This window comes from Siphateles boraxobius, unplaced genomic scaffold (assembly GCF_051911475.1).
Source record: "Siphateles boraxobius isolate OS27281-9 unplaced genomic scaffold, OSU_SipBor_1 66, whole genome shotgun sequence".
Taxonomy (NCBI): domain Eukaryota; kingdom Metazoa; phylum Chordata; class Actinopteri; order Cypriniformes; family Leuciscidae; genus Siphateles; species Siphateles boraxobius.
This window is the reverse complement of record NW_027509193.1, coordinates 24,343,553-24,371,312: the sequence shown is the minus strand read 5'-3', so window position 1 is coordinate 24,371,312 and position 27,760 is coordinate 24,343,553. Positions and strand designations below refer to the sequence as shown.

At 41.0% G+C, this 27,760-nt stretch overlaps 1 protein-coding gene across 4 annotated transcripts in view; it reads right to left on the bottom strand.

Moving 5' to 3' along the window:
• asic2 (acid-sensing (proton-gated) ion channel 2) overlaps window positions 1-27,760 on the bottom strand; it is a 453,225-nt gene that overhangs the window by 157,475 nt on the left and 267,990 nt on the right. The window contains exon 1 of one of the 4 annotated variants that reach the window (XM_077213193.1): window positions 21,803-23,982. The exons of the other annotated variants lie outside the window; for them this stretch is intronic. Coding sequence (XP_077069308.1) covers window positions 21,803-22,513 — 711 coding nt within the window. The 5' untranslated portion in view covers window positions 22,514-23,982. Of the gene's footprint in view, window positions 1-21,802; window positions 23,983-27,760 lie in introns of those variants that run through there. 4 annotated transcript variants of the gene reach the window in all.

The following is a 27,760-nucleotide window of genomic DNA, read 5'->3' as shown; positions in this document are numbered from 1 at the left end:
TAGACGTGTATTACTTATTGATTTTCCTTACTGAACTTCTATTTGTTGGCGTAAAGTGAAATCTCTGGGAGGCCTTTGGTCTTGCTTATCCCTCACTGCCTCTCAAAGAAAAACTTTGAAGCAACGAGATCACAGAAGGTGCCACTGTCAAATTGACAGTATTTTTCTGTAATGCTTGTCTTTGTGTGTGTGCTGTCTGAATTTCCCCTCAACTATTTAGGAAGGAAAAGAACATCTGTGGAAGTAAGCTGGCGTGATCTCTTCATACGTCTTAGGTTTAATGTTATGTGTGAAAGTGTGATGTTTGCTCTGGCAACACAATAACATCTGATTGTCCTTATATCAGAACAACCCAGCTGTGGAGGAGACTAAAGTATTTATAGAAATGCATGTCACATTCTGCAGAGGGAAGTGAGGTTATGGGTTTAAATGAACCAGGAATGTGATTGGAATAAGTAAAAACTATTCACATGACACACTCATCAACTCTGAAGGATAGTGGATGTTCAAACACCTCAGCTAAAAACACACACACGCACGCACGCTCGCATACACACACACACACACACACACACACAGCCCTTTATTGTCTATTTCAACTGACACCAGAGGAAAGATGTTAATTTCTCACTTTTCCCTCACATGAATGTAATGTTAATCAATGCTAATCCCACAGTGTTTAACATCTGTGGAGGTGACTGTTTGCAAATTTAGCACGCTTAAACAAATGATTATACAGTACGACAAGTATAGTCACTCATGACTAAAATAATTTGCTAAAATTATGATATTGGAATACATAAGCAATTACTATTTAAAACATCACAAAAAAACAAACAATACAAAAAAATTGACTATATTGTTCTATTTATTTTACAATCTTGGGCCAGTTGGATACACATAGCAATTATGTTAAGACTGTGTCTTAAATACTAGTATAACCAATTAGCATTTAGTCAAGGGGTAATCAGTCTCACTGTTTGGTATTAAATTAGACCACTCTACATTCATATATAACAGACTTTAAAAAAAAAAAGTGATGACTAATTTGTAAGACTAGTCTTTGCAGTTTATGCAACCACCCCTGGTCTCATTAGAAGTTGAAATAATTTGAACGAAATGGTGAAATCATATGAAAACTTACAATCCAAACCCTAAAGCTAAGCATTAATATCAACCCCAACTCTTAAACCTACTGAAATAGGCGGGACAAGCTGTACATTTTTATACAATTCAAGACATACAGGATCATATGATTTCACTATCTCGTACAAATTAGTTCAGTCAGTCAAGCTATTTTTTTGTTCCACAGTTTGCAGTGATGCAGTACAGTACCACCATCAGAGGGGAAAAATAGATCAGTAGAAAAACAGAGATATGACAATGTGAGAGACCAGCCCTGCTAATGGCCTTAGCAAAATGCCACTGTTTCAAACAGTCAAAAGTGCCTTCCTCAGAAACCTGAAAATGGACCACTATTATCCATATAGTTAAACATTGGAGGACATTTTTCTTATCAGCACTAATAGCTTGCGAATTATATAGGCTGAGCTTCAATATGTGATTTTACTGTATTAAATGGATGATAATGGCAGATTGAGTGCTGTTGTAGAGCGGCTCTCAGAAATCAAAGACATTATAAAGGCAAGCAAGCATTCAGCAGCACAGATGGCACACATACATGAATACGCACAACAATATATTCAGCACCATGGACAGCCACCAGACACAAGCACGTGGCTGGGGAAGATATATGCTCCGCTTTTGCAACCAGTGATTAATAACTTAAATTGCAGTCTGTACCACATATAAAGTTACTGTATGACTTTAAAACACTATATGCGACGCACCCTATAATTTTTAGTAGCAAGTTGCAATGATCTTAAGTACAACATCTCATGTAATTGCCCAATTATGAAATCAATGCACTATATTCTTAACCTTTTACAGATGTTTTAATTATATAATATATGTTTGAATAAACCAAATAGAGCATTGTTTGGATTCAGTGCATGAAACTAGGTCAAAACGACTCAAAATGATGGAGCAGGGAAGCATTAGTAATGTGAACTATTTTTATGGCACTTTTTTGTGGTGTTCCATGAATTCCCTGGTAAATGCTAGGTAAAAAATAATATTCTGGAAATCAATTTAAGGGGAAAATATCATAAACATGATGAGAACACTGATGAGAATATTGCTTCAGAATAAATTACATGTAGACCACAAAAAATATATAATAATGATAATAATAACAATGATAATAATAATTCATGAATTTGAGTTGATGTATTGTAGCAAACAGGATTCAAAATTGTTAAAAAATTTAATCTACGCAGCATTAAATTTTCATATAATGTTGACTTTAAAAAAAAATCTGTCTGACATTTTCAAGAACTTCCTGAATTTTACCCAACCCATGCAGAGGAACGGGGAACAGCAAACTTTTCGGAAACTCAAAGTTACATAAAATCTCATTGGATTTGGGAATATCAGATTTTAATGGGCATAAAGAAAGGGGACCAGATGAAGTTCTAGAAACCAAAAGTTTCCAAATACATGTATTGTTGACAGGAAGATTACATATATTGTTGTGTATAAATATATTACATATATTGTTGTGACAAATACATGTATTTTTATTGGTGGAAGATCAGAGAAAAGAACAGAAATGCGGAGGAGGAAATGCTGTAGGAGTTCAGGCACAGCTCAAGAGCAGATGCAAAGGTCAAGGTCAGAGTCATGTGGCTGGGAAATTGATGTGAAGTGTTCCTCGCGTGTGCGTTTGTCTTAAGCGAAATCAATAAAAAGGTGATTCACTGTAAAGAGCCTTACACACCTCTACAGCCTAACTCTTGGAGAGCTATAAGATTTGCCAACTTCACAAGCATCATACATCTTAAAATTGCTCAGCTGTACTAAACAGACATTAAACAACCACAGTAACTTCAGCCGAGAACATTCAGAGAGAGTAATAGCAAACCATTCATATTTGTTATCATCCTCTGCATTTTTATTTTTTATTGTTGTTTTTTTTGTTGTTGTTTTTTCGTTAATTTTTTTAAAACACTCCATTATGCAAATTTTGTGACACTTTTTTTTTGTAAGTGAGCTTAGATAATCTCACTATACAACCCCTTGGCTATTTTATCTCTTTATCCTTGCAAGTGACACCTACAGTATATTTGACTGAAAAACCAAAAATTAAAGTCTTACCCTGCTCAAAGAATGGATTTTATGAGGAATAAAGTTAGAGCCTCTCAAATCTCTGTAAAACGCTTAAAGGGGCAATTTATTCAATGTTAACTCATGTTGTTTGAAATAAACACAAAAACCTAAAAGGTAAATGCAATTATAGGATACAATTTTTTTGTATTCCACCTATGTGCGCTGTGACTACAAAATAGAAGTTATTCTCACAGTTACAGGCTCTGAATGCAGGTCAGCTGTTATACACAGACATTAATAACATATGGCTATATCATTTGGGCCTGCTGTTATCTGGCTCTGACAGCACTCCGTGTGTAATGCCAAAAATACAATAACCTGTATCACTAGATGACTGCTCCCAGATCCTTTCTCGTGCTTTACTTGGCAAGCTCAAAATATTCTCTAAAACATCATTTCAGATTGTATATCTGGGATTACTAAATGGCCTCATTTTCTGAATTACAATCTCTCTCCATCTGTATCAACACAACAACAATATTCAGTGGTTCTACTTGTGAAGCTCAATGAGACCTTCTTCTCTGGAAAAGCCAACAGACACATGAATAAAAGAGAAGCTTTTTGCTAGTTTTGGTGAATGGCCTTGAGTGATTCCAGCATTCAGTTCTCCAGACTACCTGCTTGTGATCTCAGAATATCAGCTTTCCTTGAGAGGAATATTTAAGAAGTCTTTGTCATGCTACCAAACAAGATCTTGTTTTCATCCCTGACAGGTTTTCCAGAGAGGGAGAGAAAGGAGAAAAAATATGTTGTGTCTTGTTTCCTGACATTAAATATAACTCTGCTTTTGTAACCTTTTGCTTAATGTATTGACCCCAAAGCCTCCATCTTTCTCCAGAGCTACCACAACTGATTTGGTGAAAGAAAGACTTGGACATTGTGCAGCTCTGATTAACTGAGATTCAAGTCAGAAATAGGACTGAGCAGATGGATGAGTGGCTCCATTTGGAGAAGTAAGTCCATTGAGGTTGGTTCCCTGGCCAGAATCTGATGGCTTTAGCAGGCTGTGCTGGGGCAGTGAGAGCAGCTTGGCTGTGGAGGGACTCTTGCCTCACAGTAGCGGGGTAAAGAGGGCTGGATTATGTCCACTTAATTTCCAGTTATCCAGGAAGTGGAACAGGATTCAGTAGGTGTGTAACAAATCGTAGTTGATCAATGATCCGTGCGGACCTGGCGCCACAGTTCGGAACACATGTGATTTGCAAATTAATTGCAAAGTTTAACCATCATAGAGTAAAAAGTTTATCATTTGCACATGTTTTGTCTTGCCAATTTACACATGTGATTTTAAACCTTTCGTGCACAAAAAGAGCCTGAAAGAGATCTCTCAATTTGGCAGTTGCACGCAGCTATCTGTGCACACAGTTGTGCACACAGTTGCACACACCCGAAGTTGGCGCGCACAAACACCAAATTGATTCCTCTTTCACGTCTCCTTGCGCGTGAACGGACACATACACACACTATTATGCCAAAAATTACCATCTCTGCGAGTATCCTCATAACCACAGACGGTTGTTTCTTAAGTGAAGGTAAACAGTTGAGAAAGAAATCGGATGTGTATCATTTTATTGGATCCATGCATTTGGGTCTTAAAGTGCATAAATACATGCTGCTGTCTGTCATTAATATAAATCAAACAACAAAACACAGCTTTAAACAAGATTAATATGTGTGTGTGTGTGTGTGTGTGTGTGTGTGTGTGTGTGTGTGTGTGTGTGTGTGTGTGTGTGTGTGCGTGCGTGCGTGCGTGCGTGCGTGCGTGCGTGCGTGCGTGCGTGCGTGCGTGCACTGGTTTAAAATGTCTAGGTTTGGTAGAAATCACTCCTAACTTCCAACTGTAGTGTTCAATCTGACTTTCTAATGAAACAAATGAAGACTTCTGCTGAGTTGTTAAGGTGAGCAAACATGCTGCCAACGCTAATAGTATTCATGGGCCCAAACAATCTATGAGCTTTTCCATCTCAAGCGTTAAACATTCTCATTTGGATTGATCCTCATGAATATCAACAAGCTGATTATTGCTAGCATATGCACCAAGTGTTAGTGAAGCAAGTCTGGAAATTTCCACTTAATATGGTTGAAGCACACTGCTCAAACTCCAAATGATTGAGAATAAAACCCTCCTTCCCCACAGTAACACACTCTCACAAGGACCTGATAATATCTGCAATGGCCTATTTTGTGATTAGAGATAGTGATGTTATAGATTGTTAAATAGCGTAAGCCCTACTCTGTGGGTTTACAGAGCGTAAATTAGATCTGAGCCATGTGTTAATAAGATTGTTGTAGATCCAGCAGACCACCGACCCCCTGCCCGATCTCTGCGGTGATACCATGTTCCATTTGGTCCGCTCCAGATCGATTGTTTACAACCCTGACGTACAAAACACCACAGAAGGTCAATAAAAAACGAGAACAAGAGCGGTGCAGTTTATTACGCAGAGCTTTTAAAATACCATTGGCAATTTCCACAACACAGAACCATTGCGCTCCGCAAGTGGTATTTGTTAATGGTTATAAACCCTCTGCCGTGAGATTTTACTCGGCATGCCATTGAAAATAGGGCCTTCACATAAAATGTACTATAAACCTGCAGCTGGCACAGTGGGGGAGGACCTCCACAGAAAAGAAACAAAAATATATATTATACATTTAAAAATATAATATATATTTTTGCAAAGAATGGATTTTATATTATCACAGGTCAGGTTTGTTTTGAATTTAAGGCAGCGGTCTGTTTTATTTTGGTGAGGTAGTTCTTTTAAAACCAGCAGGAGTTCATACTGCGACTGGAGTGATAGTAATTATTGATGAAGGCCACTGCTGCACTCAAGTGTAATCATAGATAAATGACTCACGATGAAAAAGAAAAAAGAAATCAATATCAAGTCCACATTAATAGCTCAAACAAGAACAGACATGGTGGCACACATGCATGCAAAGAAGGAGGCAAGCATTGGCATGTGATAAATCTGTCAACATACTGTACAATATAACATATTTAAATATGCCCTTGAGAAGACTTAATCACAATGAATTGATTGCCAATTTTGCTTGCCTAATTGACTTTTCGATTAGAAATCTGGGTTTGTTAAATTATAGACTATGTTTAAATTCACACTTTATAGAAGAAACACTACATCCTTTCAGTGGCTGGGAATTGTGTGGTGTCTACATTTGTGTGAAGTGCTAAAAAGAAGAGTAGCACACAGACCAATGAAAATTCACTTAAGCATTGTCAAACCTTGAAACCTTGTTTTATACGATATACTCAGAAACTCTTTAGTTAATTCAGAATTCTGTTTGGTGCCAAATCCTTAACCAGACATAGACACAAGCAAACACATGCACACACAGAGCTCTACGCATCCTACCACAGTTCAGATCCTTTCTCATTTTATTCTACAGTATGTCTACGTACACAGTGAGAACACCAGCAGCTCAGCGTTGCAACCTGTAACCTCACACAGCTCCTTTATTGTTCTTTTCATGCGTGTCAGACTGTCACTATGGCACAGTTTCTCTGTCATCTATCCTCTCTCTCCTTCACATCTCACTTGTTGTGTTCAAAGGCTTCTCAGCACTATTGGACTTGTCACAGCTTATGTTCGTCAAGATGGCAATGCACAAGCATTTCCATAAAGACCCAAAGCAACTGTGTCTCTTTCTTTCATTAATGCGCTGATGTTTTGTGTGATAGTGATGTTGTAAACACTGGGCCACTGTGAATCTTCATAGGTATGTGGGCGTGTACTTTATATGTGAGGAAAAGCAGTGATGTGACTGAGGGCCCTATCTTGCACCCAGCGAAATTGACTTTGTACAAGACGCATGTATCATTCCTATTTTGCACCTGACGCACAGCGGACTTTTCCCTCTACAGACGCATGTCGGTAAATTAGGAAATGAACTTGCGCTCCCGGAGTGGTTCAGCGAAAAGAGTAGGAGTGTTCCGGTGCAAATGTTCCCTGGTGCTATTTTGCAGTTTCAGAAAACAATTCCGCCACAGACCAGCAAAAACCTAGTCTAAAGTCAGTGGCGCGTTATTCAGATGCTATTTTAAGGGCGCATGCTTGGCCATAATGTAGTGTGTGCACAACGCGCATACACTTTGCTTCTCTCATTTATACAGCAGTTCCCATTTTTGCAAACCATACATAATTACAAGGAAAAATATTACCACACGAGGGAAATCATTGTGGTGTCCCTGAAGATGAGGAAAAAATAGGCATAAATCTAGCTTACACATTTATGCAAATTATTATACGCCTGTTTAACCAAAGCTAATTTGGGTGGGTTTCTCCCATCCCCATACAAGGTCAGTTCTTTTACGGCCCTGATGAGAACGTCGGTCTCCTCGTCTGTGAGCCGCTCCTGGTGTGCGCCTGGCAAATCCGCCATCATAATAGCAATCCGCCATGGAACAAGCACGCCTGCTTTTAAAGGGAATGTGAGATGACGCTCTGATTGGTTTATTTCACGTTGCGCCCAAACCACACCTATGAGTAATGTAGCTACTTCAGACCAACCCATTTTAGATTTGCGTTGGGTGCAAGAGTCATTTTGTAACGTAGGCTATAGATCCACAGAAGACAAAGATGAGGGTAACAAAGTTTATTTATGAGAACGAACATAAGCCAACATTACGAAACAGTATGTGTGGCACCAACACGTGCGCTAAACACAAACAATAACCAACCCCAAACACAGAACTGAGAGGAACTTAAATACACATCCTAATGAACACAGATTAACAGAGCCCAGGTGACACAGATGATAAAGGGTTGCAGGTGCCGGTAATGGGGAATGGGGAATGGGGTTCAGGTGTGGACCGAGGAGGATATTGGGAGCTGTAGTGCAGACAGGCATAAATGCTAGACAGTGATGATGACCGTGATAAAGACAAAGACGAAGACAACTAGATGGTGAATGTGACATTTATCCCGCCCGTATAATATTAAGAGTAAAAATACAGTTAAAATACTTAAGATTTTAATTTTGGTTAGGCTCTGTGTGACTGTGTGGATGAATATAACCATTCACAATACATAATGCTTTACAATGAACTCTGTTAGAGAGATACAAATGGCAATCTATCTGTTCAATAAAATACCTTACTCACCTGTTGACGTGGCATCTCTATGTCGCTTTTAAATCCTTCAGTTTTTGCCATCTCTGATAAGACAAGACAATTTTGATTATCGTTTTATTACGAGCTCTGTAGCATTTTTTTTTAAACAGGTGATTCCCCGGAGGTTTGCGATTCAGAGTAATCCATCTCAACCTTTCTCACTCGTGACTACTAACCTACTAACGTGACAAAACCATAAACGCATCAAAGTACCAACTTTTTTCTTTTTACAGATATGACAAGACACACACAGGACATGCATTGCCTGCGAAAACCATTCCAACAGGTTATATAACAAATTAGAAACACTTGGCTTACAAGGGTGAATCAGGGTAAGACAAAAAATGTGTTTTGGAATGAGGATCGATGATGTATTGATTCATTATTTAAATTTAGTAAATTTTGAACAAAAAAGGTACATAGTGTACCTTTAATTGAATTTGAACTGAAAAAAGTAGAATTACAACTAAATTAAATTCAAAGAAAAGAAAATAACCCAAATAAGTGTAAATAAGATAAAATAAGGTTTGTGAAGAAACTTTGAATGTCAATTGAATTTATATTTGAAGTTAAAAAAAGTCTTAAGTTACAAACTTACAAACTTTTTTTAAAGTGAAAGAGCAGTTAATGTCCCAGATTTCCATTATATGTTGAATTTCTTGGAATTACAAATAAGGAAAGTCCACTGTCCGTTGTCAATCAAATTTAAACTCCATCTCATGAATTGAAAAGGATCCAATTCCGAATGTTGGCCAACAAAGAGACAGAAACTGTATGTGTATCAATGGACATACACATGACACAATTAATAGAAAGTTGTAGATCATGTCACACTGAATGATGAGCCATTTATATGAGCATACTGGCAGCTGTCTTTGCTTACTGAAATGGAACATGGTTTATTTCCGTGGTAAGACTATAAGTGAAGCTATTCGTATTCAACTCTTATCGACCAGCATTCACACACAGTCTCAATAAGAGCCAGGAGAGCCAAAGGTAGCGCGCACACACACACACACACACACACACACACACACACACACACACACACACACACACACACACACACACACACACACACACACACACACACACACACTCACACTCTCACACACACACACACACACTCACACACACACACACACACACACACACACACACACACACACACACACACACACACACACACACACACACACACACACAGTAACATATTGCCTCACCTGGCAGAAAATGTGTGAGCACAAATGGAGGCATAACCCATTAATGAAAGAAAACACTGTGCAAACCCTTTTGGCACACTGTGAGAATGATAGCAGTACTGTGCCAAAAAAAAAAAAAACTTCACTAATGTTATTTTGTCAAAGTGTCGAGAACATCTCAAAGTTAAAATCTCTGCAGGGTCTGGGAGTATTGAGAGGTCAGGCGATAGCACAACGATTTTAATTCATCTGCCAGTGAACTCATTGAACAGCCCCTCAACCCATCGGACTCCAGACCATAGCTTGATATACAGTAGCCACATGATATCAAAAGATGCATCTTCCAAAACTGCTGGAAGCAGAAGGATTTAAACTTGTCTGAAAATATTGGATATGAGTTTCAATACTCTGGTGAGAAACCGCTCACCAGAGGAACATTAAAAAAACGATTTAGCCTTGGGATAAGACTGCTAGTTTTATAGTTATGTCACTGAATATGAATAATTAATAGTTGTAGTTGAAACATTTTAGTTCCATTTTGATGTAATTTTTGTTTCTTCTTTAAATTTACTGTATTCCTACATAACCATTTTTTAAAGACCCCTTTCAGTTTTTATATAGATAAATATGCTGATTGAAATAAATGATTGGTGGAAACCAATTAGTATTCCCATAGCAATATATTGTTTCTTATTGTTAGGAAAAGAGAGCGAGAGAGAAAACAACGGTTGACTTTAGCACTTTACTGGGTTTGTACTGTCAGGTAATATAGTGTTCTCTTACGAGAGGTTCTCTCGTATTGCGTAAGTTGCTTTCACTATGGGTAAAGCCATCTTTTCTCGAGATATTGAATATGATATTGATAATTTTATATTTATTGTCATCCCAGTGCAGCAGCTAGCAGACCTAGAGCGTGCTCATTGGTTGCTCTGCGGCAGCAGCCTACTGCCGAGCCTGGTGTGACGTTGCGCCCTCTACGCGTCACAGCCCGCCAGAATGGGGGTAGCTTAGCGTATATAAGTCAGGCTCGGAGGCTGCAACTCTGATTTTCATCTCTTCAGGAAAGCTTGCATCGCTTGATCCTGAGAGAAGCCGCCGCCGTTGAAACCAGCGACTGCAAACAGAGGAAAGCACCTGAGTAAGCCGGTCGAACTCGCCGCCTTCAGCCATCTGTGCCTTCCACGCTATCCGGTGACAGTATCCTTAGCTCTACTGTGCGTGTTCGCCGCTGCGACACTTTTCCTAAAAGAGCACGAGACGTTTTTATAAAAAATGTCTCGCCCTTCCTGTGGCTCGTGCCGAGCTCCCCTCAGCCCCGGAGACCGCCATGTGATCTGCGCTCTCTGCCTGGGACAGGAACACGCAGCCGTTGCGCTCTCGTCGGGAGGCTGCGTCCATTGTGAGGAACTTCCGATATCGACCCTGTGGGCTCAACTCAAAGTTTTCAACCCTGAAGCTGTCTCTCCGGCCTCCGTGAAACCGTGCAAGAAGAAGCGCCGTTTTCAGAGGCAACCGGAGATTGATGTGGCTGTGAAGCACTCGCCGGATCCCCTCCCTCGAGCCTCTCTCTCGCCTTCTCCGCCCACCTTCCCGGACGCGCAGATGCCGGCTCCCGCCCTCACTGCTCGTCCCGCCGCTTCAGGGGACGAGGCGGAAGATGACGCCGCAGGTGACATCTGCTCTCTCCTGGCCTTGGACAGTGAAGACTGGTCGGGTTCTCACCACTCCGCCTCTTCCTCTGCCCTGGAATCCAGCCACACGCGTGCTGGTGTGGACGCGGAGCTTATGCGCCTTCTCTCTACGGCCGTCGACCGGCTTGGCCTAGAGTGGTCACCGCCGAGAGAGCCCGCGCTCAACAGGCTGGACAGCTGTTTTCTACATTGCCGCCCCCAAGCGCCCGCATCCAGGCCTGCACCCTTTCTGCCGGAGCTCCACACGGAGCTTGCTAAATCGTGGAATGCACCATTCTCCGCGAGACTCCACTCTCACGTCTCCTCGGCGCTCTCTCAAGTGGACGGCGCCGCCGAGAAGGGGTACTACTCTATTCCCCCAGTAGAGGAGGCGGTAGCAGCGCACCTTTGTCCGCCCTCTGCGGGATGGCATTCAAAGTCTGCCCTCCCGTCTAAAGCCTGCAGGACCACGTCAGCTCTCGTCGGCCGCACGTTCTCAGCCGCCGGACAAGCTGTCTCCGCGCTGCATTCTATGGATGTGCTACAGATCCTGCAAGCTGATCTCCTCCGCGAATGGGACGAGAAAGGCAGGAACCCAGCCGCCGTCATGGATTTAAGGAGCGCGACAGACCTTTCTCTTCGTGCTACTAAATCTGCGGCCCAGGCGATCGGAAGACCCAGAGAAATCTCATAAAGAGTATAATGCCTGGTTACCCGGCTCACGCCGTTGGTGTTTTAAGTGTAGGAATTGTGCCCACATCTCAGTGTACAACCCTAAACACAAGTAACATACTTTGTGTCTCACACAAAGCCCACTCTCATAAAGCTGGCAAATGCCGCTCAAGTGTTGAATGTAGAAGACATGTCCACATCCCTGTGCCCACGCCTACTCGCTGCCCGCTCTGTCACACGGCCAGAACAGCCTCATATCGATCAGGTTATGAATGTCAGTCTCGTGCCCGCTTACGCTCAAAATGCTCACGACCAGACAAATCCTCGCGCAAATTCATCCGAGGGAGTGGTTTATATCTCTCGATCTGAAAGATGCTTAATTTCAGATTCAGATAATACCCCGTCACATGCCATTCTTGAGATTCGCCTTCGACAGTCAGGTATATCAATACACCGTCCTCCCGTTCGGCATGTTTTTAGCACCCCGTACATTAACGAAGTGCATGGAGGCGGCTCTCGCTCCCCTGAGAAATCAGGGCATGCGGATTCTGAACTATTTGGACGATTGGCTGATTCTGGCAGTCAGAGATAGAACTTTTATCTCACAGAACAGTGCTCCTCAGTCATCTGGAAAGCCTGGGTCTCATGGTCAACTGGACCAAGAGCTCATTGCTGCCCAATCAGTCAGTTTCCTTTCTGGGAATAGAACTGGACTCTGTGGCTATGATGGCCTGGTTATCGACACAGCGCACGCACCGTATTTGACACCTGGCCGCGTCTTTCCAGAAGGGCAGTGTCGCTTCTCTGAAAACCTTTCAGAGAATGCTGGGCTGTATGGCATCAGCTGCAGCAGTGCTTCAGCTGGGCCTACTGCGCATGCGCCCGCTACAATGCTGGTTGAATGCTCGAGTAGGGCTTTGACTTTTGCCCAAAAATCATATTCGAAGTTTGTTTGTTTATTAATATTAATATTCGAATATATTTGAATATTAATTATTAATATTTTGACCATTAAATGCCGCAAACCCATGGTCGGACACTTCGTTTCTACCGGCAGTTGTTCCCTTAGAGCAAGTGTCCAGGCATGTTGTGGACTTGGCGGCCACGTACAATGGGAATGCAGTTTCAGGTCTGTGGAAGGGGCCTCAACTGCATTGGTACATCAATTGCCTCAAGTTGCTCACAGTACGCCCTGCGCTGGGCCGCCTAAAAGGGCCGCTACATGGGAAGCACGTACTGGTCCGTAGAGACAGCACTGCGACCGTTGCATACATCAACCGTCAAGGTGGTCTATGTTCCTGCCGCATGTCATAACTCGCCCGCCATCTCCTTCTATGGAGTCAGAAGCATCTGAGGTCGCTTCGTGGCATTCACATCCCTGGCGTGCTCAATCGTGCAGTCGACGAGCTCTCATGACAACCTACATTTCCGGGAGAGTGGCGTCTCCATCCCCAGGTGGTCCAGCTGATATGGGACTTCTTCGGAGCCGCTCAGATAGATCTGTTTGCCTCTCCAGACTCGACCCATTGCCAGGTGTTTTATTCCCTGACAAAGGGGACCCTTAGCATGGATGCACTGGCGCACAGCTGGCCCCAGAGCCTACGCAAGTATGCATTTCTCCCAGTGAGCCTTCTTGCACAAACACTGTGCAAAGTCAGGGAGGACGAGGAGCAGGTCTTGTTAGTTGAGTCGTATTGGCTCAACCGGAGCTGGTTCCGAGAACTCATGCTCCTCGCGACAGTACCTCCTTGGCCCACTCCACTGAGGACAGACCTGCTTTCTCACAGACGAGGCACTCTATGGCACCCACGTCCAGACCTCTGGAAACTCCATGTCTGGTCCCTGGATGAGACGTGGAGGTTCTAGGTGACCTACCCCAGGCGGTGGTAGACACCATCACTTCTGCTAGAGCCCCCTCAACGAGGCGCCTCTATGCTCTGAAGTGGAACCTGTTCGTTGAATGGTGTTCATCTCACTGGGAAGACCCTCGAAGATGTCTGATCAGAGTCATGCTTTCTTTCCTGCAAGATGGGTTGGAGCGAAGGCTGTCTCCCTCCAACCTCAAAGTGTATGTTGCCGCTATCGGTGAACATCACGATGCAGTTGAAGGTAAGTCATTGGGAAGGCATGACCTGATCATCAGGTTCCTGAGGGGAGCGAGGAGACTGAATCCGCCTCGCCCCCCCTCTATACCCTCTTGGGACCTGTCTCTGTTGTTCAGCGCACTGCAGAGACCTCCCTTTGAAACACTGCAGTCAGCTGAGTTAAAGATCCTGTCACTAAAGACACTGCTCCTGCCTGCTCTGGCTTCTATCATGAGGGTAGGGGACCTGCAAGCATTTTCAGTCGACGAATCGTACCTACAATTCGGGCTGCCCAACTCTCACGTTGTCCTGAGACCCCACTCCCTTCAGGGACCAGGTAGTGAACCTGCAAACGCTGTCTTCAGAGGAGGCAGACCCAGCCTTGGCTTTTCTCTGTCCCATCCAATCCTAGCGGTTATACGTGGACTGAAAGCTTAGGACCTCAGATCAGCTCTTCGTCTGTTACGGAGGCCAGCAGAAGGGAAAGGCTGCAGGCTGGCCGACACCTAATGTGTTTGCTAGATTCTATATTCTCTGCGTAGAGCCGGTATCTTCCCGTACACTCGCCCCCAGTGGCCAGTAGCGCAAAGGACCCATTCTTAATGTCGGCTTGCAACGCCACTCCCGCCCCCATGGGCCGGATACGTGCATCTATTTGCTCCAGTTGTGTTCCCCAGAAATGGCTAACCCTGTGAGTTCCTGCGTCACCCCTGCGGCAGTCAACATTGCGGAGCATCTGACACCAGGCTACACTCGTATGCATTGTGAAGCCTGTGCTAGGCTGGGTGTCCATATGTAGCAGTCCCTGCGCCGACCTCATATGTGTATTGGGACTCATCTTTTCTGCTTAGAGCTCCTACTTTCTGCCCAACACTGCGGTCAGGCTAGGAGGCTCAAGCAGAGCGCTGGAAGGGCCAGCAGCTGTGACGTTTTGGTAGATATCCCCATTGGTCAGACTTCAGTTAGTGACTGACGAAGGGGAACGTCTCGGTTACGTATGGTAACCCTTGTTCCATGAGGAGGGAATGGAGACGTCCCCTCGCCACAGGTGCTGAGCTTCCGCGGTACGGCCGAGTCATAGGTCCGGCTCCTCAGTGGAAAAACAAGGAAAGAGTGGTGCTAAAGCACCCAGGGATGATCGCAGCTACACAAACAGGACGATAGTGCAAGCATGATGTGAGCACTCACATTGTCATTGAAGGCGCAACATTCTGAGCAGTGAAAACAGTTGTTTTGCTCTCTGTGAGATTGCAGCCAGCGCTGTCTGCATTGTAACACTAACACCAGCTTGAAGAGGCATTCTCCTGTAGAAACAGGCTCATCTTTTGAAGTTAAAACACTCTCAGATAAGATTGCAGAGCAGGAACAGCATACACCGTCTGGCTTTGAAGCGAAAGACAAGGATGCGACGCACCTGCACAGCAGCTGGTGCAATTATTGCATGCCAATGTGCATTGGCTCATTTAGTTTCACTCAAAGAACATAGGCTCTCGCAAGCGATCCCCATTCGCCAGTCTTAACTAACGCCTCCGTTACCTCCTTGGGGAACGAGGGTTACCATATGTAACCGAGACATCTCTTTTTCTTGTGGTTTGGATCATTGACCAATTAGGAACTGTCATTATTGTAAAAATTACTTTTGTTGCTGCCCTACGTGCCAGTGGCATAAAGGGGAGTAAGTAATTGTAAAACTGGTCATGGTAATGAGTATATGAAAAACTAAGACATGGACTTTTTTTTATATTGTCTTGTGTCGCTTTAGCTATTAATTACGCTGCATTTTAGAACTGTTAATCAAATTATTCATGTCATTAACAAAAGAAAAAGAATGAACTGGGAAATGCAGGCCAGAAACCTTTTTAAATATAAAGCTGTTCCAGTGCTGTTACCCGTCTGTATATTGATCTATGTAAATTTTCTCTAATGCTTAAAATAAAAAAAAAATGTGTGCTTGAAGCTGAACAAATATGAGCACATTTCCATTCATATCATAATATTCATGTGCATGTTTACAATGTTAAAGTGCTCCAAATGACAGAAACATTGAAAGGTTAAATGTTTTAGCGATGCTTTCAAATGAATCATTTCATGGACAGCCAGATCTCAAAAGTTTCTTGATACAAGTGATCCACAAATGACAGATCATTATGAACTTCATTAATGGTGAGTTGGTCTGGCTTAATTCTGATAATAAAATTTGAATAATACACACAACATGGATTACATTTTGACTGTCAATTTGAACGTGGAATATTTTTTGCTTGTTTGTTGAAATGACCTTGTGTTGGGCTTGGTAACTGGTTGACCACATTCCAGAGCCTTGGTCGCCACTTCCATAGCAAATCCCCCAAACCACAAAATCTCACACAGTATACTGCATTTATCAAATGTTTCAGCTAAACACCTGTCACACAACAAAATATATTGGCTACATAACCTAGAAATCTACAGATATTCTCGAGGACAATAGAAAGACCAGAGAAGGGAGGCACGGCTTCTCGCTCTTGTTCCAGAAGTGAGACCCCCTGACGGAAAGGTTCAACCTCAAGGATCATTACAGTGCCAGACCAAACTAATCAACGCAGTGTTGGAGCTAATGAAACTCATCCATTTCCATCAAGTGATGGACATGGCAGACTAACAGTGTTACCATGGCGATGCAGTGATGGAAATATTTGTCTTTATAACTACAATAATGAATTTATAGATAGCCAAGCTCAAAGGTTTGCAAATGTAATCAGTCTGCATTTCTAAGCCATCTGTGGTCCCACTATGAATTGGTTCCACTACTACTACTGGTCCAACTACTACTATTTAGTAGTAGAACTTCCTTAAGTTCAATTATAGTAGTACTGCATGGTTAGTAGTAGAAGTAGTAGTAAAATGTGTTACAAATAAATTGAGATAAACTCTGCTGTTCATATAATTATTTCAAATATCTTACTTTAATGTAATATTTATGAGTAAGCCAGAATTTGTTTATTTCTGTAACATCCAACAGATAAACTGCAGCCATATGAAACATCCCAAAGCTGGACATTAGTTTTTTTCCTGCTGGGGCTTCTCCGATTGTCTTACTGGGTCTCTAATACACTTTGTAATGAGTAGATAATGTTAAGCTAATGTAATGGAGAGAAAAACTGAGCTGATGAGGAAGAAGAAAATTAGCCATCATACACGGGATTTCCACTTTCTAAACTCTTAAAATGGGTGTATTTAACCTCCAGTGACTACTATATGAGCTAAGTAACGGATGCTGTTGAGTAAGAAGTACGATAAACAAACACTCATTTGCACAGACACATAAATCATCACGTCTCAAAATATTGCTATACTTGCCATTTGAAGACATAAGGCATGTTTGAGGGCTAATATAAAATGCATACAAGGCACATATGTTCTAGTTATTGTAAAATGGGTTGTTAAAATTTTCCACAAACTGCAGTGCCATTCCTAAACACAGTGAAAAACACCTCAGTGACATCCAGCCCTAATTAAGAATTATTGTGAGAGAGTTGCAAAGTAGTCTCGCACAGATACACAAAAGCAGCTAGAATCTCTGCTGAGAGAACATCTGCCCACGCTCCTCTCCCCACATCAAGAGAATTAGAGAAAGAACAGAGTGGTAAACTACACAATGAGACTTAAAAAAGGAGAGAGAGGAAGGACAGAACCAAAAAGTCCTTCTCCCAGTCCCACAACATTATTTAATTTACAATGTCAACATAATAGTGCATCCTGCTGTCACTCCGATACTGACTGCAACATCCCACAATTCCTTACAAAACATTTAACAGTGGCCTATTAATGACACATAAACTTGAAAATGAATAGTCTGCTATATATTCTGTAATTTACAGTAAATAAAATTCTGTAAAATTTTCAAGACTCAGTTTAAAATCTAATAATGGTGTTTGAAGCTGTGGTACAGTGGTTAGAAGTGACTTTGTAATTTAATATTTTATTAAATTAAACTTCTGAGCCAAATTTATAATGTTGTGCTACAGATACAGTTTAAAAAAAAAACATTATAAAGTGATTAAACATTTCTTTTATTATTGACCCTATACTAAATGGGGTTAATTGTCACAATGAAAACCTGACATTTTATTTTTAAATAATAAAAATTAAGTAAACAGTAATAATAATATTAATACAAATGTAGCGTCTGGACAAATCACACACACACACACAAAATATTAATTATATTTAATGAATAGTCTGGCAAACTCACTCTCCCAACTAAAGGCTGATTTATACTTCTGCGTCGGACCTACGCCGGAGCCTCTACGCTATACACTACGCGTTGGTTTTCATTTATACTTCTGCGTCGTGGTCCGCGTTGACGCGCAATTACACATGCAGAGGGAGCATGTGAAACCCGAGGGACGGGTTCTAGCAGACCAATCACAGCGCTGGCGTCCGCGTGGAATTGACGCGTTGTTACATTTTTGGAGAGGTGCACATCAGGGTACGCCGAAGGGTACGCGCACTACGCACAGCCTACGACGTAGCTACGGCGTGAGTTCAATGCAGAAGTATAAATTGGACTTAAGGTCTATGTAACTTCCCCTGAAACTAACATCACAATGAAGCTAACACCACTGGCAGAACTCAGTGTCCTGTTAAAACACCCAATGAAATTACAGATTCAAGACAAGGCCTTGTCTTTCCATTCACCAAAAATCCTTTGACTCCAACTAGTTCTTTCTCATCAAGACAACATCAGCAAAGACTAACTGGAGCCTCAACAAATTACACCAGGACAGTTTAATTCAAATGGCTGAGACATGCAAGTATCAAACTTAGTCTCATTATTTGATAAATTAAGTATCCTTACAACTTTTAAAGAAGGGCGTGTTAGAACTAAACTGATGGTTTCCTCAAGGCTGTTGATCTGCTGAATTTCAAACAATGCTATAACTTATTGCTTTCCTGTATTCTGCTTCAGCTCTCTTTCCTTTATGCATGTATGTATGTATATGTTAGAGTAGTTTAAGTGTTTAGTCTAGTAGTTAATAAAATCTTGTTCATGCCACACGTAAAGTTGCCCATGTCTCAAGCTCATATCTGGAGTGACGTCCCTAATCATATCGATCTTGACTACTTGCTCTTAGCGGTACAGTACTTAGTAAGAAAGACATGTCCCATGCCCCGGAAATGTACATTTCTATTAATTAATTAATAACCAATATTGAGGGTTCACAGCAGGGGCGTAGCCATCATTTCAAAAGTGAGGGGGACAGAATGTCAAGTGTAATACCAGTTTTATTTTCTTCAGACTTTTGTTGACAGATTTTTGCTTAATTGGCTTAATATGCTATTTATTTTAAAGCAATAAAGCAGAAAAAAATAAAGAAAGTTGTCCAGTACTTTATATTGCACATGCAGGGGTTTTCCTGGCTTAAAATGAGGCGAAGGTGGTAAAATCCTGATCATGTATTTTAATAAGATAATCAAATGTGTATTTTTCATAGACCATCATATAGTCTACTGTGTTACCACAGTATTTTCGTAGGTGGATCTCTGTACCTCTAGGGGGGTCCGGGGGCATGCCCCCCTGAAAGAAAATTTTGTACATTTTAAAGATAAATTCACTAATCTGGTGCACTTTGAGTGCCCCGAATCCGCTGTTAAAAATAAATAATCCAACTGCCCAAACATATGATATTCTCTGATTTAGATATCTGATCATCACATTACAATTATTCAAATTATCAGTGTTAAGCATGATAATATGGTTAAATATCACACTGAAGCTGATTTAAAAATAACATTTACTTAAAATAAAAGTTCTTCTTTTGGCAAAAATACATTTTCTTACTAGCCTAAACAAAGTCTGTCTTACTAAACTAAAACTTTCCAATTGAAAACCTTCAAACTTCAAGCTTTTAAAACTACTACAAACTTTCTAGTTAGGCTTTTTCAAGAGAACTTAAAGTTTGTCTACAGACTTTTTTTATCTAATTTTAAAGTGTTACCAAATTATGATAAACATCATGTACACATGTTACAACGCTGCCTGATTCAAGCAGATCGTGGCTGTTAATGCATGAAAATACAAATTCAGCATTAACATTCACCATGTTTATTCTAATTTGATGGGCTTTGATAACATATCTGTGAAAATAAAATACATTACGAGTAAAAGAAGATTGAAAATATTGCATGTTTGTTCGGGTAGTGAATTTACAACAAAACCTGTTAATTATTCAACAAGAGAAATAGGCGGAGTTATTCATCATTGTGCAACACAATTCGGATACTACATGACAACTTACTTACAGTGCTTGACTTTTTCGTGAAAAAGGAGTGAAGAGTTCTTTGCCATTTTGAACTCTATGAAACTGATGGATTCGGCGCGGGTGCGGGCGTGTTGTAAACTAATGCACGAAAGACTGATTACCATGGAAACGTGAAAGTCACGTATAGACTATCCTTGACTCTTTTGATTTTAAATATCGATGTATACACACCCGTGAAAACCAGTCAGCTTGTCGTTGACACACTTGCCCTATGAAAAAGTGCGGGGGACGAATTTACATTGTATAAAAAGTGGGGGGGACACGTCCCCACCGTCCCCCGCGTAATCTACGCCCATGGTTCACAGTATGAACTGAGAAATTGGTTGTAATGTCAATGTAGTTAAATCAAGTTAATCCGCTTAACTGACCTAAATATTCATAATCAATTATAACAAGTTATGATTGGTTATTTATATTTCATAGAGCTAATTTGCTACACAAACAGAAAATAATCAAACACTGCAAATATAAAGCGTTTTTAATCATTTAAAAATATTGATTAGAAAAACCCTATTCAAATATTTCATTGCATTTAAATACATCTTCATACTTTTCTGGCATTATAAAAACTCTAAACTATTATACTTTTGAGTATTCACTGATTTTAAAGGCTTTTTAAAGGTCTATAATAGTGCTCATAATAGTGATAATAGTTTTAATTCTCAAAATAATGTGTTTGCACAGAAATGAGCGAGTGTATGCAGCTACAGCAGTAGTGACTGTGGAGAAACAGGATGAGCACGAGGAGAAGACATGCACTAACAATAGAAATCTGAGACTGGTGACAGTATTGCAATGTATAGAAACATAAAGCAACACTAATTTCTATGAATATAAAGAGATTTTACTGAAAAGCACAAATAAATATTCATGTTAAAACAAGTGTTGAGTGCTGTACAGTTGCAAGAAGGTGAGCAAAAAGAGAGAATTCATCCGCAAACTGTTGATACTGATTGGACTTTTATCTTAGGTGAGGGTAGAAAAATCGACATAATCTTATCATGTCACGCCTGGCTAATTATTTATTGGAATGAAAAAAATCTGTGTTTGCTAATAGGCTAGACAGTTGCTACACTACCAGATCTATGTGGAAATAGGTTGAACATCCTGGAGTTGGAGGTCTTTATGAGCAACACAAATGCAAATAGCACATTATCCTCAATCATAATCGTATAATGAAAATCGGCCTTGGAAGATCGGTGCACCTGATGTGTTTGTAAAAAGCTGGGGTTCAACATGGGACTCCCTGAGAAAAAAACAACAACTGTCTTCATGAATTGAGGTCAGAAAGTTCTGATACGGGTGTACAAAATGCGCTGTGAAATATCTGAAGCATGACGGAGAGGGCAACAAAGGGCGAGAGCTACCGAGAGGTCAGAGCAGAGTCTCTGCATGTGCTGCATGAAAGAATAAGTCATAGCGAATTTGACAAACACTAGAGAGAAAAGGTGACAGAGAAAGAGACAGAAGAGAAAGAGAGAGGTGGAGGTCATTTGTTCAGACTCACAGTGGAGAAGTTGTGGGCTCCACAGTGCTCTCCGCGGTACTTGCAGGCTAGTAGCATATCTTCCAGCTGGTGGCCCAGTCGGTCCATGAACTCCATGCTGGTGCCCTCGAAGCGCCGTGGAGGCAGGAAAAGACGGAAATCTGACAGCTTGCTAAACCATGCCCGCCTGTCATCTTGAAGCAGGTCCAACACCAAGGGTCTGGTCGTGCGGTTGGCCAGTAACAGTCCAAGCCAGTGACCCGCAAAGTACAGATCGCTCTTAGTTAGGTGATTCAAACGAATGGGGTTATTGTTGCAGATGGTGACTGTGGGAAAAGCGAGTTCTCTCGCCCACTCTGTGTGGATTCTTGTATGAGTGGGAAAGGCCAGCCAATGAAGCAGCCGATTCGAGGACCAGGAAACCAGAAGACCCAGACATGTACAGAATGCCAGCATCCAAAAGGCCCGGCGGCTGAGTGAGTTTGATGGGGCACAGATGTGCCGCAATCCGTGGAGGCGAGTCTGTGCTAGGAGGGCCATGGTGAGGTGGGACAGATTGTTTCTTGGTACTCTGGTTCGGGTGCGGCGACGACAGGCCCTGCCTTGGCCTGGTAAGGGCGAGGCAGGGCGCAGACAGGGGCCTTCCAGAGCCATGAGGGCCCACACGGCTGCTAGAGCAGCAGGGGGGACACCTTCATCTCCCAGCCAGGCCTCCGCGGCCGGGGCCCTCATGGGGCTCCAGGAGCACAGAGAGAGCCACAACACTGATTTCCTGAATACTAATCTCACTTTTAGAGTCCAGCAATCAAGTCCCACACTATTATAGCACCGTCAAAACTACTCAATGTTCAACTGAAGTGTACAATCCCAACTCTACTTTGATTTCCACTTTAATATCCTGTCAAATGTAAGCAAACTTGATTACTGGATTGAATAAACACATTCACGCACAAACACACTGCTCCCTAAGGTACACAAAATTCACCATGTGTCTTTATACCCGCTTACAGCTCTCTATAAACCCTCAGGCAAAATCCCCAGGCTATTTTCCTTGTTCCTTTCTCTTTCTAGATCTATTTCGCTTCCCTCCTCAGTCTATCTGGCCAGGGTGCCAAGACTTAGTCTGGGTTAGCAGACAGCGTGCAATCTGCATCTGAGATTCTCGCAGAATCTCTTGAAGTTCAGCCAAGTGAATCCGATCTTAATGAGAAACAAAAATTCAATAAAAGACAGATTGTAAGAGAGAATAATGAAAAAGAGATGGATTGTGGAAGGCAACGCCAGCTGAGTCACAAGAAAGAAGGATCTGAGAGTGTCTCCAGGCAGGCTGTCCTGTTGGTAAAATGGACCTTTTTCCACAATCCCTGGAGAGAGGGTTTCCTGAACACTACCTACAACTGACCCCACAACACCCTGATCACACTCATCTTGTCTTTTTACCTCTTTTTCTCTGGCTTTGACAGTGATACTGTACTGACTTTTCACCTTCCCATTTCTCTGTGTCTCTGTCCTCAACAATGGGGGCACATGGCCAAAAGCTTGGTGTTACAGAGGTCGTTCTTCGTGCTAGTTCACACACACATACGCACACACGCTGACTCTTGCCTGTAGGCGGGCTGAATGCCGCTGATGTGGAATCTGTTCTGACATGGTCCGAATTCAGCATCTCACTCTCTCTCTCTCTCCTTCCCTTTTCCCATCCTTCTTTTAGACTGATACAGCATCCTTGATCTTCTTCTCCTTTGTTTTTCCTTTGCTAAAAATATCCATTCCCGGAAAATTAAATTCTTCAATTTGCATCCATGTCCCGCCTCTTTACTCTGTCAATCAAAGCATTCTTGCTCCTCCCCCTGCCTCTCGCATGCCTCCTCTTGTCCTTTATCGTTGTCTGGACAGATTCACTTCTGCCTCTTTGGTCGCTCGAAAGAGAGAGAGCGAGCGACAGTAGCTGCTCGGCATGGGAGACTTTGCTTTCCTTTGCACTGTTTAATTGCTCTGCTGTTGCTGCCACGGCACTCTCGCCTTCCCTTTTGCGCTCTGTCGGTCTGTTCGCTCAGCATTCCTCTCCTCCTCCTGGGTCACTCCATCTATTCACTCCTCCTTCTGCTCTGTCGTTTCTGTTCTCTCCGCACTCCTCCGTGTCCACACAGTCAGTGCCTGGCTCAGCCTGTGCCAGCTCTCTCTCTCTCACTCTCTTACTTGCTTGCTCTCTGTCTCTCTCTCTCGCTCTCTCTCTCTCTCTCTCTCTCTCTCTCTTTCTCTCTCTCTCTCTCTTTATTTGCCTCTATATTTTGTTCACTGCCTGCTTCCTTGAACAAGGCTGAAAAGAAACAAAAGAGTCACTCTAATGTTTCTCTTCATATGCTTGTTACAATGTAAAATGGTGTGTGTGATTGTGTAGGAGGGTTGCTTTTACGTAGGTAGAAAAGCCAAAAGAGCTCACACTTCCTTTCTCTCACACTTATATTCTACAGTATGTCACCTCTTTTCTGTATTTTACATACGTATCTGGTCCTTTTCTCTCTTTGCAAGCTACACAAAAGTGCCAAACCTGTTTAATAAAAAGATTTTGGCCAAAAACGTTAATTATTTAAGATTAACTTGACAGTGTGGAGAATGTTGTCCATATACTTTCTGTTCCCTACCAGCTCACGACCAACTAGGTGTACAAGGGAAGTTTATTTATTAATGATAACTCAACTTCTCATTCTTAGATTGAAAATCTTTTATACCTAAACATGATTCCTAGGGCCCTATTTTAATGATCTAAAGTCTGAAAACTTATCCAGGGAGGAAACGGATCTGCTCGTGTGCAAGGCTAAAGCGCGCAAGCAGAACATCTACTGGACAAGCCGAATTCCACTATATCTTTATTTATACAATATTAATCTTTTACATTGTAATCCTTTTATTTTTAATAGTTGGCATGTTTACGTGTGCTGCTGTGCGTCCCTGTATGTAATAAGCTAATGCGCCCTTTAAATAACAAAACAATACTGCGCCATTGACTTTAGACTAGGTTTCAGTTGGTCAATATTTTTAGCGCAGTCTATCTCAGTTGCCTCAAAATAGCAACGTGCCAACAATGCACCTGAACACACCTCGTTGTCAGACCAGCACGCCCATAGGCATACAATTATTCTATTTGTATTCTATTATTCTATTATGCTATTTAAATAACGTGGCGCAGGACGTGAAAATGATAACTGAAACTAGTATGAAACTAGTAGAAAACTGTATGATAAGGCCTGTTACAGTTACAGTTAAATGCTTACAATTAAAAAAAATCTAATATTTAAATGAACTGATTTTGATTAACTTAAATACATTTTGGTTTCAGTGTTTAGGTTACACCAGCAAAATGTAATTTAAGGGTCAAACTAGATACAAACAAGGTAACAATAGCACCACTTTTTACAGTGTATTCACTCACACACTCACTCACTCACTCACTCAATCTTCACACACATGCAGGTTCCAAATGAACAGTCAGAGTCTTTGCCACATAGGCTAAGTGGCAGGACACAGATCACCAAATATTTAGAGAGGGACAGTTGGAGTGAGAGTTGGATGGAAGTTTCTTTAATCACAAACTAAATCATCACACACTACATCACACACAATGTGACGCATCACATTATCTCTTGAAATGTTTCACTAATTAGCCAATAATCTATTTGTGTTTTTGTTATTGCAAGTATTGGATTAAAAAAAAAATAGAGAGAGAGAAAGAAAAAATCCAATTTAAAAAATGTATATTTAACCAAAGCTGCTTTCTCAGTTAAGTATAATTAATGAAGACGCTTTCGTAAGGCACATGGGCTCTGTACATGAAAATGAGTCATTGGGAGATGCAAATTGGATATTGATGCCATACAACACAGTCTACTGATAAATAAGGGCTTTCTTAGAAGAATTGACCAAAAAATTAATTTTCTCAATTTTCTCTGTATGATTGTCTTGTGAGATTTTTTTTTTTTCAATGAACACAAATTACACAATCATCTTGTTTACAAATCGGATTGAACAATTTATTCAGGATGATCTAGTTAATGATTTACTGAGTCAATACTAGGGGTGTAACAATACATATGGATCGATGCATCGATCAAACGTCTAAAGATACGATGCATCGATGCCACACATAAAATATCGATAAACGGTACCTTTATTTTGACAATCTCCGCATCCTCACGTAACTTTTCTCAGCTGAAATAGATGCCTGACAAGATTGCCTGAACCCTTTATCACAAAAGCAGGTATTTTCCACTGTCAAGGCATCGTGAGTTCATGTTTTACAGCAGAAACGACAACCACCCTTGTTGTTTGTGAACACAACCCGAAAAGTCTGTTTTAGCGAAACAGTGCGCAGTATTCAGATCAGGTGACAAGGCTGCTAGTCACTTTGAAAAGACGCGCTAGCTGAGAGGAGTTTCGTCAAAGCTGATTCCCTATGGGGTCCTTCGGCCCAAATGGACCCGACGCATTTAAAAAAAATTTTTTTTTAAATCATAGCTTCATCGGAATGGTCTGAAATTTGGTGACTTTTTTGGTACTTGGTATATGAACATCCAAAAAAATTGGGGACATGATTTGAATAATCTAAGTGGTTGTAAAAAAAATTGTCACACTCAGGACTTTCGGGTCCAAATGGACCCGGATAGGAAATGAATGGCAAAAATGGCACACACACACACACACACACACACACACAAACACACTTTTATACATAAACAAACTAATAAATTCAGATTACCTATGTGTTTTGCATTTTTAAAATGCTCAGTTTGTCCACCAGATGGCATCCATCTCATTTCAAAAATTGCTTTCATGAGGTCTAGGCTTGACTCTAAAATGAAATACAGCTTTAAAAAAAATAAAAAATAAAATATATTTTTTTATAATTTTCTATTATATTCAATGGGGGGAAAACTGGGGGGAAATGAGTCATATTTATTGCATAAATATTAATTATAAATCATACAATTCTCAAAACATTCTCAAAAAGTTTTTTATAAAAAACAAGTAAAAAAAAAATTATGATTTTCTTTTAATAAATATGAATCCCACCCTTCCGGCCCATTTGGACCCGAAGGTCCTGAGTGTGACTCTGAAATGAAGGACCCCAGAGGGTTAAAGTGATCGAGGATGGATTTCAACGAACTTGATGAACCCGTGATATCAGGGCCGTGCACGGACCTTTTGAGGGGCATGTGCTGAAACTGAAAAAGGGCACCCCCCTCCCTTTTTTTATATCAAGATTATTTAGTAAACCTACATAAAAGGAAGAAATGGTCTTTACGGGGCATTGCACTGCAACCACCAAGTAATCAAAATTCATATAGGTACAAAAAAAGGGTCCCACTTTATATTAAGTGGCTTTAAGTACTATGTACTAACATCGAAAAATAAGTACAGTGTACTTATTGTGTTGATGTTGTATTGTAAAACACTTTTGCTGCTATTGAGATGTGATACCGGTAAGGTTAGGGACAGGTGTGGTGGTATGGGTAGGTATAAGGGTGTTAAGGTGTAATTACAAATGCAATTACATAAATTAATTACAGCTGTGATTACATGATGGTATTTTTAAAATATAAGTACTATGTAAAAACATGTATGTACACAATAGGTCCATTGTATCAAATTATTAATTTCAATGTAAGTACATAGTACTTAAAGCCACTAAATATAAAGTGGGACCCAAAAAAAATTTTTTTGTAAGTATTATTTGTAGGGTCCTGTGTTTGAGAATTGCTTTTGTACTCTCTCTGTTTTTTTTTTAAGTTGTGTTTATAAATGTATGTCAAAAATGCTTGACAGATACATAAACATGTTAACCAAATAATACAAATTAGCTTATAAAACCAAACAGAATAGCTAACAAAAAAAAAAAAAATATTGAACTTTATGTCAGCAAAGCAGAGAAAAATATATATATGTATATATAATCTCTTTTTTAGCTATTCTGTTTGGTTT